Here is a 16800-nt window from a genome sequence, read left to right on the forward strand (position 1 = left end):
CCTTACAGTCTGCTATAAACAGTTCATGTCACGCTGTCAGTTGAGGCAGATGAAGAGAAGCTTCAACACCAACCATGTTCTCTGTAGCTCTGCTGCTGCTGCTGGCCGCTGGATCCTGTAAGTCTCTTTGAGGGAGAAACACTAACAGTTTGATCTCAGTGCACCAGTTGTTCATTCTTACTACACTGTAAAACATTGAAATATTCAATATGTTTTCCTCCACAGGTGTGAAATGTGAAACGTTGACACAGCCAGCCTCTCTGACTGTCCAGCCAGGTCAACCTCTGACCATCACCTGTCAGGTCTCTTATTCTCTTAGTAGCTATAACACAGCTTGGATCAGACAGCCTGCAGGGAAAGGACTGGAGTGGATTGGAATGAAATATACTGGAGCTGAATACTTCAAAGATTCACTAAAAAACAAGTTTAGTATCTCCTTAGACTCTTCCAGCAAAACAGTGACTCTAAACGGACAGAATCTGCAGCCTGAAGACTCTGCTGTGTATTATTGTGCCAGAGATCCACAATAACACAAACCATCAGTAGACCTGTACAAAAACCCCTCAGTCCCTGAACACTTGTAACATGAAGCCACCAGAGGAGGCGCCATCAGCCCACTAATACATTCAAGGCCAGTTCACAGAGAAAGAGGAAAAATAATCTTTGAATAGATATAGCACTGACAAAGTGGAAAGGATATAAAATAAATCCTAAATAAATTGTTTTCTTAAATAAATTATATATATCTAAATAATCATTATCAATAATCATTAATAATAATTTCCAAGTTCATAAATCATCATATTAATTCCTGTAAGAGGAAAGTCAGTTTACCAAATATGTAATGCAACAATTATACAATGATCACAAATACTATGATTGCATTTAAGTTAGAACAAGAGCATGTCTTTTAACACGGTATTGTTAGTAGCCCAAATTATTAAGTAGTAATTAACTCATTTAATGTGGCACAATACGAATATAATTATATGCCCATATGTTTGATTATGCAACTCATTCATTTAATACTGACCCAGTTGGGCTCCATGAGCCTGTACTTTCCCTCTGTCTTCTGGTCTCTGGATATTCTCTGTCCAGTGGCAGCTACTGTACTTGATATGAAAGATAAAAGGACAGAACTAGAAGAAGTTGCATTGGTTTGTTAACAAAATATATAATAAAATCATCTTAATAATACTAGACACATTTACCAGAAAGTTTTTTTCCCCACTGTTTTCCCTTCATTGAACTGATTACTTCAGTAATGTCTATCTTTAAAAAACACATAAATTAATTACAGCAGGAATTCAGCTAACAACTTGGTCATGAAAAGCTCTGTATCTGACAAACATGAATCTGCAAAAACTGTATGGGTTTTTCTACAGTACTCCACAGTAACTTCATCAGTAATTCTCACCAATATGCAAATGAATCTCTGTGTGTATTGACACATAAGGAAGAGAAGTGTCTGTCTCTCTATCACTCAGAGGACAGAAGAGCTCACATCAGTCCAGCTTCAACATAAACCATGTTCTCTGTAGCTCTGATACTGCTGCTGGCAGCTGGATCCTGTGAGTAGCTTTCAGTGGATTAATACTAATAAACACATTATAAACACTGAAGAGTGAGATGAATGATCTAGATCATCTTGATTTGTGTTTCCACAGGTGTGCACAGTATTGATCTCATCCAGCCAGACTCAGTGGTTGTGCAGCCTGGTCAGTCTTTGACCGTCACCTGTCAGGTCTCTGGCTATGCCTTGACTGATAACGGCTATGCAACAGGTTGGATCAGACACTGTAAAGGAAAACCAATGGAATGGATTTTCCATCAATGGGGTGGAGGTGGCTTTTATCAAAATGATGCTCTGAAAAACAAGTTCAGCTACAGCAGAGACACTTCTAGTGGAACGGTGACTATAAAAGGGCAGAATCTGCAGCTTGAGGACACAGCTGTGTATTACTGTGTACGTCGCCCCACAGTGATACAAACCACCAGCAGACCTGCACAAATACCCAGAACCCCATATGACTCAACCACACACACACACACACACACACACATATGTTATACTGGGCCTAAATCTGAATATCATAAATTTCCTACAATGGAAGAATCAGATTTTCTTCATTGGTCTTGTCCTCTGTATGTGCGGCAAGATACTCCCTGATATATAGAGGGATGAATGATGTGAGAGTGTTTAAGTTCATTATTCTCTCATTTGAAAGCATGGTGAATTCACTTGTAGCTACATGAATACAGAAGTACATTTTGAGAAACTTTTTTTTATCTTCTAAGAAGAAGGATGTGTTTAGGGTTAGAAACAAAATGTTTTTGCACGCAAAATTCTTTAGGTGAATCCTAACATTAACAGCAATCAATAATGTGATATTCTTTCAAGTTGTTGTGTTTGTGTGCTTGTGTACCTGTAAACTATTAACAACCTACAAAATAAATGAAAAATAAATTCCCTACACCACCAAACCCACAAACAGAGATGAAATTCAGACAGTGTCATAGTTGCAAGTGTTTTTCAGTTGAACTGTTTTTTGCTGTTATTTTTGAAATAGTTTGCAACACCAGGATCCACTTGGAATTGTTGGATTTGATCAGTCATCTTTGACTGTGTTATTGAAAAAGGCGTCAACATTGTACAATGGAAATCACAGAAAAATACAAAGGAATGAATGAGGTGCTTGGAGCCAGAGGGGTGAAAGTAGGTTTTGGCAAGAGCGAAGAGGAAAAAGTGGAACAAACTTTGATTAAATTTGTTCTCTTCATATATGATGATAATTACTGATGAGAACATTTTAGGAGGTGAGGTGATGGTATCTCCACCTCAGGACATGTGGGCTAGAAGTCAGATTTAGAGGTGTGTTGAGGCTCTGGAAACTCTATCTCTATATTCTGCTGAAATCTCAATCATTCTTTCCCTGTGGGTCAAATTTAACCCAAATAGTCCCTTTGTACAGTGCACATTCATTCTCCAGTTTCACCAAACAATAATTGAGAGACAAATCCAGTACTATCCTCCCTGCCTGTGAGGAGGAGTCAATGCAAAACTTAGATGTCTTCCATCTCTACTTATCTGACTGCAGAGAGGATGACAGAGAACAGTGGCCACACAGTTTAACATGATGGACTATAGGACAGGACTGCTGCTTTTAACTATCTGCTGGGCAGGTGAAGCTTTTGACTAATCTTGATTTGATGTTGTCTTCATTAAAGTTACTAACTTAATGCATGTGATGGTTTTCTCTGTTGTCTTGACAGGTGTTGATGGTCAGACTCTGACAGAATCTGAACCAGTGGTTAAAAAGCCTGCAGAATCCCACAGATTGACCTGCACAGCCTCTGGATTCACATTCAGCAGCTACTATATGCACTGGATCAGACAGGCTCCTGGAAAAGGACTGGAGTGGATTGCGAGAATCAGCAGTGGAAGTGGCAGCAGCACCTCCTACTCTCAGTCAGTCCAAGGCCGGTTCATCATCTCCAGAGACAACAGCAGACAGCAGCTGTATCTCCAGATGAACAGTCTGAAGACTGAAGACTCTGCTGTTTATTATTGTGCTCGAGATCCACAGTGACTGGAGTTGGTTGAGCAGCTGTACAAAATCCTACAGTACTCATCCTTACTGGGCTGTTAGACCCCCCTCTGTCTCACATGATTCATCTCTTAACTTCAAGTACATGGAAATGTATGGTATTGTCAGTATGGAGAAAAGAAAAGACCACACACACACACACACACACACACAGACACAAAGCAACAAATGAACAAAAGGTAATCAACACTCACATATCTGTCTGAGTAGCACTGAAGTATGGCTGGGCTGAAAGACCAAAGGCTAAGAACAAAGAATTACATTAGAAGACTAGAACACATCGTATAATTTTTGTTTTCTGTTCTCTGTCTTTCTGTACTCAGTTATGTGAGTTTCTGTTTAGATCTCAGTCAATTTACTGTATGTCTTATATTTTTGTCTTTTTACAAAATGGTCAATAAAATACTCATCAGAAAAAAAGAACACATCATATTAGTAAAATAAATAAAACTTGTTTCTACCATTTCATTTGGTGATATTCCAGGAAACGTGCAACTTACAGCTCTGGCGTCATCAGTTTTCTGACATTTCTTGAGAGGGCTTCCTCACTTGTCTGTTGAAAGATTCAACAGCCAGATTGCCCAAAGTGTAATGAGGAATTTGTTTTACATATTCCATTATTTTTCACCATTACTTTCATTATTTTCGGGGGTGTTTTGTGGTTTTGCAGTTCCAGTGTCACCTGGTTGTGAGACTACAGTGATCTAAACTGTTAAGTGAATGAATGAAAAAACAAGAAACTTTTAAGAGATTGTTTGAATTAATAAACACATTTTCTTTAATATGTATGTGACAGGTAGGACCTGCCCAATAGGTAATGATTGACAGTTAGGACCTTTCCACTAGCTAATCACTGTCACCTGTGAGCTAATGAGAGTATACAGCTGCCTGTTTCTGGCTGGCTTTTGGAAGTTGCATTTGTTTGGTGAATGCTGGGTATGTATAATGCATGTGAAGCAAACAGCCTGTTGTTGATTTAACTGGTGGCTGGAGCAGCAACCCAAGTTAAGGAGTTGCCATACACTTAAGGTATGTTTGCAGCTACACATTTGCGTTTAATTTTTATTATGTTCTATGATTGTAATATATCCATAATTTTTAGGTGATCAGTGTTCCAATTTCAGCAGTAGCATTGGGAAGAGTGAGAACCACATTTGAGGTAGGATGCCCTTATTGGATATTGCTGTAACATATTGTTTGATTGGAGGCAAGTAATTCAACCTTATGTCATCTTTAGGACTTCCCAGACATGCTAACTATGGTGCCTGCCTTGTGAGGTGTGTGAGTGTTCAAGTGCGGTGCATAAGAAGTAAATGTAACATTGTTAGGGGTATTTGTAGGGGAGTGGTCTACCTGAGGTATTGTAATACAGGAAATTAATGTTTAGTCTGGAGGTAAATGTTGATTTTCATTTGTATTGTTTGTTGTGTTGCAGGAAAGCCTTGTCGTGGCTGAGGCTGCCAGCCACTGTTTGTAGCTACATGTAATATTGTAATCGGGTTGATGCAATAACATAGCTTTTTGTAGTATTATTTTTTTATTGTCCTACATCCCCTCTAACGCTTTTGGTTGGTTTCAGGCCCATTACCGGAGGGGAATCATTCTCTACTGGTCCACCGGTGTGAGCGGGAGATAGCATCTGTGTTTAGTTTAATTCACACTTGGGTTCAGGTTTGGTTGTTCACTGCTGGTAAGTATTAATTATCACCTATTGAATCACTATAAATTCACTTGATTGACTTATGATCACTAATGCGTGTAGATTGTTTTGCAGTGCACTGAGTTCTGTTCACCGGCCACTCCCTTATACTGGTGGTAGCAGAGCCCCGTTACTCCAGTGGGTCTGAGCCTCCTGTCCCTCTCCCCTTAATGATTTGACTTTTAACAAAACCAATAAGACTGATATTAATGAAAATAAAGCAACCATTCTATCTAGTGAAACCTTCTATATGTGGACCAGGCACTAGCTGATGTGTGGCCATTCCCCTACCAGGCAAGTTCAACCATTGATGCAAATATATATACATACATATAACATACACATGGTGATTATGTTTAAATGTGGCGCTGTGCTGGGTGTGTTGCAGCCACCTGATTGTGTTTGCATGGCCTGAAGGTTAAGTGGCTAAATATGTTGCAATATTTCGGGGATATGCCTATTCAGTGTAAACAGACAATGGATATTACAGTAACATACCAAATCCTTACTAGGCCTATCTGCAATACCTAAAAGGTACCTTTTAAGTTGCATTTTTTCCTAAACTACACAGTTTAACGAAATCAAGGGAACGAATTGTATCTCGTGTGCACAAATTGACTAAAATGTGCGCAGGTTACAGTAAATCGTGGACTTGATATAACTTTTTTTCTCTGCCAATGGCAACTCCCGGGCTCCGTAGTCATCTTTGACTGTGTTATTGAAAAAGGCGTCAACATCGTACAATGGAAAGCACAGAAAAATACAAATGAATGAATGAGGTGCTTGGAGCCACAGGGTGAAAATAGGTTTTAGCAAGAGCTAAGAGGAAAAAGTGGAACGAACTTTGATTAAATTTGTTCTTTTCATATATGATGATAATTACAGATGACAATATTTTAGGAGGTGAGGTGATGGTATCTCCACCTCAGCACATGTGGGTTAGAAGTCAGATTTAGAGGTGTGCTGATGCTCTGGAAACTCTACCTCTATATTCTGCTGAAATCTCAATCATTCTTTACCTGTGGGTCAAATTTAACCCAAATAGTCCCTTTGTACAGTGAACATTCATTCTCTAGTTTAAAAAAATAATAATTGACATTCAAGTCCAATCCAGTACTATCCTCCCTGCCTGTGAGGAGGAGTCAATGCAAAACTTAGATGTCTTCCATCTCTACTTATCTGACTGCAGAGAGGATGACAGAGAACAGTGGCCACACAGTTTAACATGATGGGCTATAGGACAGGACTGCTGCTTTTAACTATCTGCTGGGCAGGTGAAGCTTTTGGCTAATCTTGATTTGACTTTGTCTTCATTAAAGTTACAAATTAATGCATGTGATGGTTTTCTTTGTTGTCTTGACAGGTGTTGATGGTCAGACTCTGACAGAATCTGAACCAGTGGTTAAAAAGCCTGCAGAATCCCACAGATTGATCTATACAGCCTCTGGATTCACATTCAGCAGCTACAGCATGAACTGGATCTGACAGGCTCCTGGAAAAGGACTGGAGTGGATTGCCTTTATCTACAGCGATGGCAGCGGCACCTTCTACTCTCAGTCAGTCCAAGGCCGGTTCACCATCTCCAGAGACAACAGCAGACAGCAGGTGTATCTCCAGATGAACAGTCTGAAGACTGAAGACTCTGCTGTTTATTATTGTGCTCGACAGCCACAGTGACACAGGAGGGGGCAACGCTGTACAAAAACTTAACAAGTCAAACCAAGTCAGAGAGTTGCTTTCTGCACTTCATTTTCACAGAATCAACTCCGTTATACGACAATATCAGCACACTTAGAGAGACACAGTCTCAATAAAAACACTACTTTACTGTCTCTGACATGTTTTTGTGAATAGCCTTGAATAAAGTTTTATATGCATACTTAAAGTATATTTAATAAACAAAATATCTTTGTGGGGTTTCCCTCTCTGTGAGGAGGCGTTGAGGCAAAACTGTGATCTCTTCCATCTCTGTGGTTCATATATCTGTAGTCCTGTGGTACTGTACAGCTCAGTGAGTAGAGCATGGACCTAACCTCACCACACTTAGGCATTTGATTCCCACTGGGGCAGCCCATGCTAAGAATGCATGCACTTCTGGTACTGTAAAGCACTTTGGATAAAACTGTCTGTCAAATGGCATATGTTATATCTATATGCAGATTGGGGGAGTGACTAAAGGTTGGCCAAATTTATCTTGAATAAAACAACAAAGGTTCTTAATAAAAAATAAATCAAGCTAACAATATACAACACCTAAATATCTCTTGTTTCATTCAACGGTCAATAAAACATATTCAAATGGTAGAGGAGTTAATCTGAAAAACAATGATCCAACCCCATGTTTCTATCATGTATATTTCAAAAGTTATGACTGATAACATCTTGGCATATTTAAGTGAAGTGATGGAATTAATTGCATTGCTACCTGTAATGAAAAGGTGCTCATTTACCTGCTACAGTATAAAACCACAAATAGAGACATTTAGGAGTATCTTCTAAACTATCCATTAGTACACAAACCAATATACAGTATCATTCTATTCAGCTCATAAACACATATTCAATCATATATGGACAAACTAATCTTCACACTGAAAACCAATGAAGGAAATATGAAAAATAAAGTCATCCTCACAACTGACATATTATGTACAGCAGTCTACAAATAGACCAGTTCCCTGATTAAATGAAAACAAACTAAATATAAAAAAAACCCAAAATGGATAAATAGCAGTGATGAATTTAAATATTAAATATTATTAAAAATGAAGTAAAATAAAATATTTTACAAAACCTTTTTCATTCATTTTCCCTTTACATGGCAGATTAGCGGTTAGGAAAAAACCAGGATGTGTATATACACACCTATACACAAACACTATAAAAACCTACATACACATATACTGTATATGCACATATACCGGTACATGAAATCATTTGCTAACCTCCTTTCTTCCTCAATCTCCCAACCCAGGCCCTCTACTCCTCTAAACTTGAATTCAATAGAAATGTCTTTCCAAAGCTTACCATGGTATTTTAGCTGACTCATTCTATCAATTCATGGTTTAAACTTTAAACTTCAAACTGAGCCTAGTTGTCTGGTTGTAAATCCTGGAGAGTCTTTCACCAGACAGACATATAAATAATCTGTGGCAAGATCTGCTGATGCTTGTATGATTATTACCAGAGAACCAAACTAAGCATTCCAGTGTTACCTGGTGCTCTAAAGTCTTCAGTGAAACATATGAATGCAAAAAAAAAGACTTAACCATTAAGAAATAGTTTGAATTAATAAACACATTTTCTTTAATATGCATCTTAATGAATATTAGGAATTAGGAATTAAATTCTCTTCAACCCTTGAATGCTTGTAATAGGACAATCCCTCCTCCTTTTATAGCATGTCAGTGTCCTATTCTATGCAAAGTTGACTTCCTTACAGTCTGCTATAAACAGTTCATGTCACGCTGTCAGTTGAGGCAGATGAAGAGAAGCTTCAACACCAACCATGTTCTCTGTAGCTCTGCTGCTGCTGCTGGCCGCTGGATCCTGTAAGTCTCTTTGAGGGAGAAACACTAACAGTTTGATCTCAGTACACCAGTTGTTCATTCTTACTACACTGTAAAACATTGAAATATTCAATATGTTTTCCTCCACAGGTGTGAAATGTGAAACGTTGACACAGCCAGCCTCTCTGACTGTCCAGCCAGGTCAACCTCTGACCATCACCTGTCAGGTCTCTTATTCTCTTAGTGGCTATTACACAGCTTGGATCAGACAGCCTGCAGGGAAAGGACTGGAGTGGATTGGAAGGGATACTACTGTAAGCAACAAAGATTCACTAAAAAACAAGTTCAGTTTGTCCTTAGACTCTTCCAGCAAAACAGCGACTCTAAACGGACAGAATCTGCAGCCTGAAGACTCTGCTGTGTATTATTGTGCCAGAGATCCACAGTAACACAAACCATCAGTAGACCTGTACAAAAACCCCTCAGTCCCTGAACACTTGTAACATGAAGCCACCAGAGGAGGCGCCATCAGCCCACTAATACATTCAGGACCAGTTCCCTGAGAAAAAGGAAAAATAATCTTTGAATAGATATAGCACTGACAAAGTGAAAAGGATATAAAATAAATCCTAAATAAATTGTTATCTTAAATAAATAATATACATCTAAATAATTATTACAGTCCATTTCCAAGTTCATAAATCATCATATTAATTCCTGTAAGAGGAAAGTCAGTTTACCAAATATGTAATGCAACAATTATACAATGATCACAAATACTATGATTGCATTTAAGTTAGAACAAGAGCATGTCTTGTTAGTAACCCAAATTATTAAGTAGTAATTAACTCATTTAATGTGGCACAATATGGAATATAATTATATGCCCATATGTTTGATTATGCAACTCATTCATTTAATACTGACCCAGTTGGGCTCCATGAGCCTGTACTTTCCCTCTGTCTTCTGGTCTCTGGATATTCTCTGTCCAGTGGCAGCTACTGTACTTGATATGAAAGATAAAAGGACAGAACTAGTAGAAGTTGCATTGGTTTGTTAACAAAATATATGATACAATCATTTTAATAATATACTAGACACATTTACCAGAAAGTTTTTTTCCCCACTGTTTTCCCTTCATTGAACTGATTCATTCAGTAATGTCTATCTTTAAAAAACACGTAAATGAATTACAGCAGGACTTCAGCTAACAACTTGGCCATGAAAAGCTCTGTATCTGACAAACATGAATCTGTAAAAACTCTATAGGTTTTTCTACAGTACTCCACAGTAACTTCATCAGTAATTCTCACCAATATGTAAATTAATCTCTGTGTGTATTGACACATAAGGAAGAGAAGTGTCTGTCTCTCTATCACTCAGAGGACAGAAGAGCTCACATCAGTCCAGCTTCAACATAAACCATGTTCTCTGTAGCTCTGATACTGCTGCTGGCAGCTGGATCCTGTGAGTAGCTTTCAGTGGATTAATACTAATAAACACATTATAAACACTGAAGAGTGAGATGAATGATCTAGATCATCTTGATTTGTGTTTCCACAGGTGTGCACAGTATTGATCTCATCCAGCCAGACTCAGTGGTTGTGCAGCCTGGTCAGTCTTTGACCGTCACCTGTCAGGTCTCTGGCTATGCCTTGACTGATAGCAGCTATGCAACAGCTTGGATCAGACACTGTAAAGGAAAACCAATGGAATGGATTTTTTATCAATGGGGTGGAGGCAGCTTTTATCAAAATAATGCTCTGAAAAACAAGTTCAGTTACAGCAGAGACACTTCTAGTGGAACGGTGACTATAAAAGGGCAGAATCTGCAGCCTGAGGACACAGCTGTGTATTACTGTGTACGTCGCCCCACAGTGATACAAACCACCAGCAGACCTGCACAAACACCCAGCACCCCATATGACTCAACCACACACACACACACACACACATACACACACATATGTTATACTTGGCCTAAACCTGAATATGATTAATTTCCTCCAATAGGAGAATCAGATATTCTTCATTGGTCTTGTCCTCTGTATGTGCTGCAAGATACTCCCTGATATATAGAGGGATGAATGATGTGAGAGTGTTTAAGTTCATTATTCTCTCATTTGACAGCATGGTGAATTCACTTGTAGCTACATGAATACTGTCACGGGTTAAGGTTGGTGGACTCTAAGGCAGAGACACAACACGAGGAGGCAGCAGGACAGTTCAAATAAAGATTTATTTGAGGGTAGGGTGAGAGGACGAGGCTGGCCTGGAGGGTGGAGGAGTCCGGGCTTGACAGCTGACTGACGAGGCGGCAGACTGGACGAAGGACTGACAGGGTTCCACAGCTGGAGCAGGCTGCAGGAGTCAGGACGGGATCTGGACAAACAGGCAAGAGTGCGTCGAGGCAAAAATGCAGGACAGACTGAAAACAGACTAAACGGCTTGAAAGTGACTAACAGGGTAAACTGAGTCAACAATCTGGCGGAGTCTGGAGATTTGAGCCGGGCTTAAGTAGTAAGGATGATTGGGTGATGAGTTGCAGCTGAGCAGACCGGCTCCTGACTCCGGACACCTGACTCCAGCTCTGTAATCAGACCACACACAAAGAGAGAGAGAGAGACTAGGAGGCAGAGGGCATGACAAATACAGAAGTACATTTTGAGAAACTTTTTTTTTCTCTTCTAATAAGAAGGATGTGTTTAATGTAGAATTGTTGTGTTGTATAGAAAACATGTGAAAAGACTATTTTGTGTTTCATGTAATGAGATAGGCAATAAAGTTGTCTCAATTAGAATCTGACCAAAAAGTAGCTGCATCTCTTCATAGGCAGAAGTAAATCCATATCTATATATGGATTTAATTCTGCCTTTGAAGAGATGCTGCTACTTTTTGCATTTCTTGCAACAATCTACATTTTGGTCACTGGCCAAGTATAAAAAAAACGACCTGTAAATTGATTCTGCGTGTTATTCAAGTTAACAATCAAGAAAATAAGCACTGCAATTCCATACACCACCAAACCCACAAACAGATAAAATTCAGTGTCATATTTTCAAGTGTTTAATTGAGAAATAATTGATAGTCCAATCCAGTACTATCCTCCCTGCCTGTGAGGAGGAGTCAATGCAAAACTTAGATGTCTTCCATCTCTACTTATCTGACTGCAGAGAGGATGACAGAGAACAGTGGCCACACAGTTTAACATGATGGGCTATAGGACAGGACTGCTGCTTTTAATGATCTGCTGGGCAGGTGAAGCTTTTGATCTTGATTTGACATTGTCTTCATTAAAGTTACTAACTTAATGTATGTGATGGTTTTCTTTGTTGTCTTGACAGGTGTTGATGGTCAGACTCTGACAGAATCTGAACCAGTGGTTAAAAAGCCTGCAGAATCCCACAGATTGACCTGTACAGCCTCTGGATTCACATTCAGCAGCTCCTGGATGGCCTGGATCAGACAGGCTCCTGGAAAAGGACTGGAGTGGATTGCTGCTATCAGCAGCGGTGGTGGCAGCAGCACCTTCTACTCTCAGTCAGTCCAAGGCCGGTTCACCATCTCCAGAGACGACAGCAGACAGCAGCTGTATCTCCAGATGAACAGTCTGAAGACTGAAGACTCTGCTGTTTATTATTGTGCTCGAGATCCACAGTGACTGGAGTTGGTTGAGCAGCTGTACAAAAAGTACTCATCCTTACTGGGCTGTTAGACCCCCCTCTGTCTCACATTCATCTCTTAGCTTCAACTACATGGTTAATATATTTGTATGTATGGATTACAGTAAAGACCAGACACACGCACGCACGCACACACATACCTACTTGCAACAAAAATGCACAAAAGTTAATCAACACTCTGTCTGAGTAGCAATGAAGTATGACTGTTTAAAAGAAAATTTTTTGATAGAGCAAGAACCAAGAACAAAGAATTACATTACAGGAGTAGAACACATCATATTAATAATATAAATAAAACTTATTTCTTCATCAGTTCTCCGAACTTTCTTGAGAGGGCTTTTCTTGATTCAACAGACAAAACAGTTATTACCTTTCTGCCAACATACTGTATATACATTGTAAGAGCCATTCTAAGGGAAAATATATTTTGATATATTTGTAATTTGTATATTTGTAATAATGTTGATAGCTAATAATGTTAATTGAAATACTAGTGATATTGAATAGTTAATTTGTACTATAGTCATATTTGTTGATTATTATAGAACATTAGATTTCCTATAGTTTCTTATGTAGGCCTATAGCCTAATAGATTCTAAGTAGTTGAAATGCTCCTTTACATTGACGTCACCGTCATTAGACTCAGTTGGAGTGAGAAAGTCCACGGAGCAACACAGTTTTTTGACCGAGAGAAAATGATTGCCAATTGATGAATCTTGTTAGTCTGTAACTGTTTTGTTTTTCCACTAAACGTTCTAAATGGAGTTATGGTCTCGAGATTTATTCGCGTCAGACTCATTGCTTTTTGCATGGACTTTACCCAGTAGTTGCACATTTTGAAATACTGAAGGAGTGCTGCTACATACATATTTTTAGGAAGTTGAAGTAACACAGATACCAGACTGCAAAAAGTATAATTAGGAATGTATTACAATGTTTACATATACCATTATTTGTCACCATTATTTTAATTATTTCTGGGTGTTTTGTTGTTTTCCAGTTCCAGTGTCGCCTGGTTGTGAGAATACAGTGATCTAAAGTCTTCAGTGAATTAATGCAAAAAACAAGACTTAACCTTTAAGACATTGAATTAATAAACACATTTTCTTTAATATGCATCTTAATGAATATTAGGAATTATGAATAAAATCCATACCCTTCAACCCTTGAATGCTTGTAATAGGACAATCCCTCCTCCTTTTATAGCATGTCAGTGTCCTATTCTATGCAAAGTTGACTTCCTTACAGTCTGCTATAAACAGTTCATGTCACGCTGTCAGTTGAGGCAGATGAAGAGAAGCTTCAACACCAACCATGTTCTCTGTAGCTCTGCTGCTGCTGCTGGCCGCTGGATCCTGTAAGTCTCTTTGAGGGAGAAACACTAACAGTTTGATCTCAGTACACCAGTTGTTCATTCTTACTACACTGTAAAACATTGAAATATTCAATATGTTTTCCTCCACAGGTGTGAAATGTGAAACGTTGACACAGCCAGCCTCTCTGACTGTCCAGCCAGGTCAACCACTGACCATCACCTGTCAGGTCTCTTATTCTGTTAGTGGCTATTACACAGCTTGGATCAGACAGCCTGCAGGGAAAGGACTGGAGTGGATTGGAATTAAAAATACTGGAGCTGAATACTACAAAGATTCACTAAAACACAAGTTTAGTATCTCCTTAGACTCTTCCAGCAACACAGTGACTCTAAACGGACAGAATCTGCAGCCTGAAGACTCTGCTGTGTATTATTGTGCCAGAGATCCACAATAACACAAACCATCAGTAGACCTGTACAAAAACCCCTCAGTCCCTGAACACTTGTAACATGAAGCCACCAGAGGAGGTGCCACCAGCCCACTAATACATTCAAGGCCAGTTCACAGAGAAAGAGAAAAAATACTGTACAGTACTGACAAAATTGAAAGACATAAAAATTAATCCTGAATACATTTTTATCTTAAATAAATAATAGACATCAAAATAATCATTACTGACCTTGTCCAAATTCATAAATCATCATAGTACAGAAAAATACGAATGAATGAATGAGGTGCTTGGAGTTAGAGGGGTCTTAAGTAGGTTTTAGATAGATAGATAGATAGATAGATAGATATATAGATAGATAGATAGATAGACAGATAAATAGATAAATAGATAGATAGATAGATAGATAGATAGATAGATAGATGTACTTTATGAATCCCCAGGCGGGAAATTTGGGTGTCACAGGCAGCATTACATAGAAAGCATAGAGCATTAATTAACAAAACAATAACAGACAATACAAACAACAAAAACAATGAGAATACAGACAATCCCACACAGCAGGAAAAATAAATTAATAAGTATATAAAAACCAAACATAATAGTCACTATCTCATTATCATCCATATGCGACCAGGCCACTACCATATCCTCCGCTCTCAGTCTCTGTATTCCCTATAGACATTCGTTAAAACATCTAATAGCAGCAGGAATAAAGGAGCGCCTAAACCTTTCTGTAGCACACCTTGGCAAAACAAGCCTCTGGCTGAAGGAGCTTCAGTACTGGGCAAGGAGGCAGTGCAAAGGATGGGAGGCATTGTCCAGTATCAGGTGGACTTTTGCCCTCCTCCTCATCTGCACTACTTTTATTACATTGGACCAACTTCATGCCAAATCAGTGTTATCTCAGTGATCAGGAAACAGTCAAACAAATAGGCAGCAAAAAAATGTTCAGTTATATTGTTTATTATAAAAAAAAGCTGAGTTGCGAGCAACTGCTCTTATAACAATACCAATTTGGCAACAAAAACAAACAAAAAAACGTGCTCCACATAATAACATAAAGCAAAGTATTGTATGTTAATCTATGTTTGTTTGTGTGTGTGTGTGTGTGTGTGTGTGTGTGTGTGAGTGCGTGTGTGTGTGTGTGTGTGTGTGTGTGTGTGTGTGTGTGTGTGTGTGTGTGTGCATGTGTGTGTGTGTGTGTATATATAGGCTACCTGTTTGCATGTGTATGCTCAATCTATAGTGGAGACTTGGGCACATTTGTAGGATAAAGCTGTGGAGACTTACTTTAACAAACTCTTTTAACTCAACTCAACCCACAGTAACAAAAGAATAAAGACCTGACGCGTGTTAACTGTATTCCATGCACCAGAGACGTCGCAGGCATCAGGCCAAGGATTGGTCTGTGATGTCACCGTCATACGGAAGTGCTTCTGTCGGCTACACAGACAGTTCCTCTGTGCATGGCGCTGGCGTCACGTACCTATCCTTAGCAGTGTTATTCCAGACCACAGCAGAAAGCTCTGCTGCGCTTGAGCTTTAGAAATGCTTTGGAGAATGTAGCTTTTTGGACGCTACCGCATTACTTGATCAATAAAACAGTGTCACTACTTAAAACGCTATTTGATAAAAACAGTGACGCTACCACCACGCTACTGAGAAATGTAGTTAAACTAGTAGCACCGCTACTTGTAGTGACGTTACTGCCCAACACTGTAATAACCAGCTTATCCAAACAGCTAGCATCCCTCTTAGTGATGTTCCTTCCCCAACACACACAGGCATAAAAAATGACACTAGCCATAACACTTTGATAAAACATAAAAAGCAATTTGTTGCATACATTAAAAGACCTAAGTTTCCTAATAAAGTACAGCCTTCTCTGACCTTTTTTGTACGCTGCCTCTGTATTAACAGTCCAGTCCAGCTTGTTGTCAATGTGCACACCCAAGAACTTATCAGACTTCACAACCTCCACCTCAGCATCCTGAATGGAGACAGGTGTCACAGAGCTGTTTTTCCTTCTAAAGTCCAGAACAAGTTCTTTGGTTTTTATTAACATATTTTTTTTTATTAACAAGTTGCAAATGGTTGCAATGAACAAAGTCCTCAATGAGTTCCTGGTATTCCCCTTCCTCCCCCCTGCCGATGCGTCCAACAATAGCTGTATCGTCTGAGTATTTCTGGAGGTGGCAGCTCCCAGTGTTGAAGCAGAAGTCAGAGGTATACAACGTGAAGAGGAATGGAGACAGAACTGTCCCTTGTGACGGTCCAGAATTACTAATCAGCACATCTTTTGGCAAGAGCCAAGACAAAAAATTGGAACCAACTTTGATAAAATGTGTTCCTTTCATGATGATATTTACTGATTTAGAGATGTGTTGAGGCTCTGGAAACTCTATCTCTATATTCTGCTGAAATCTCAATCATTTTTTACCTGTGGGTCAAATTTAACCCACATAGTCCCTTTGTACAGTGAACATTCATTCTCCAGTTTCACCAAGCAATGACTGAGAGACCAATCCAGTACT

At 39.1% G+C, this 16800-nt stretch overlaps 1 protein-coding gene across 1 annotated transcript in view; it reads left to right on the forward strand.

The window, feature by feature from the left end:
• Positions 1-3134: 3134 nt before the first annotated feature.
• The window catches only part of LOC144539543 (uncharacterized), a 68740-nt gene continuing 55074 nt past the window's right edge, over positions 3135-16800 (forward strand). Inside the window, exons 1-2 of the mRNA XM_078284972.1 lie at positions 3135-3183; positions 3274-3586. Coding sequence (XP_078141098.1) covers positions 3135-3183; positions 3274-3586 — 362 coding nt within the window. The remainder of the gene's footprint in view (positions 3184-3273; positions 3587-16800) is intronic.

This window comes from Centroberyx gerrardi, chromosome 7, assembly GCF_048128805.1.
Source record: "Centroberyx gerrardi isolate f3 chromosome 7, fCenGer3.hap1.cur.20231027, whole genome shotgun sequence".
NCBI lineage: Eukaryota > Metazoa > Chordata > Actinopteri > Beryciformes > Berycidae > Centroberyx > Centroberyx gerrardi.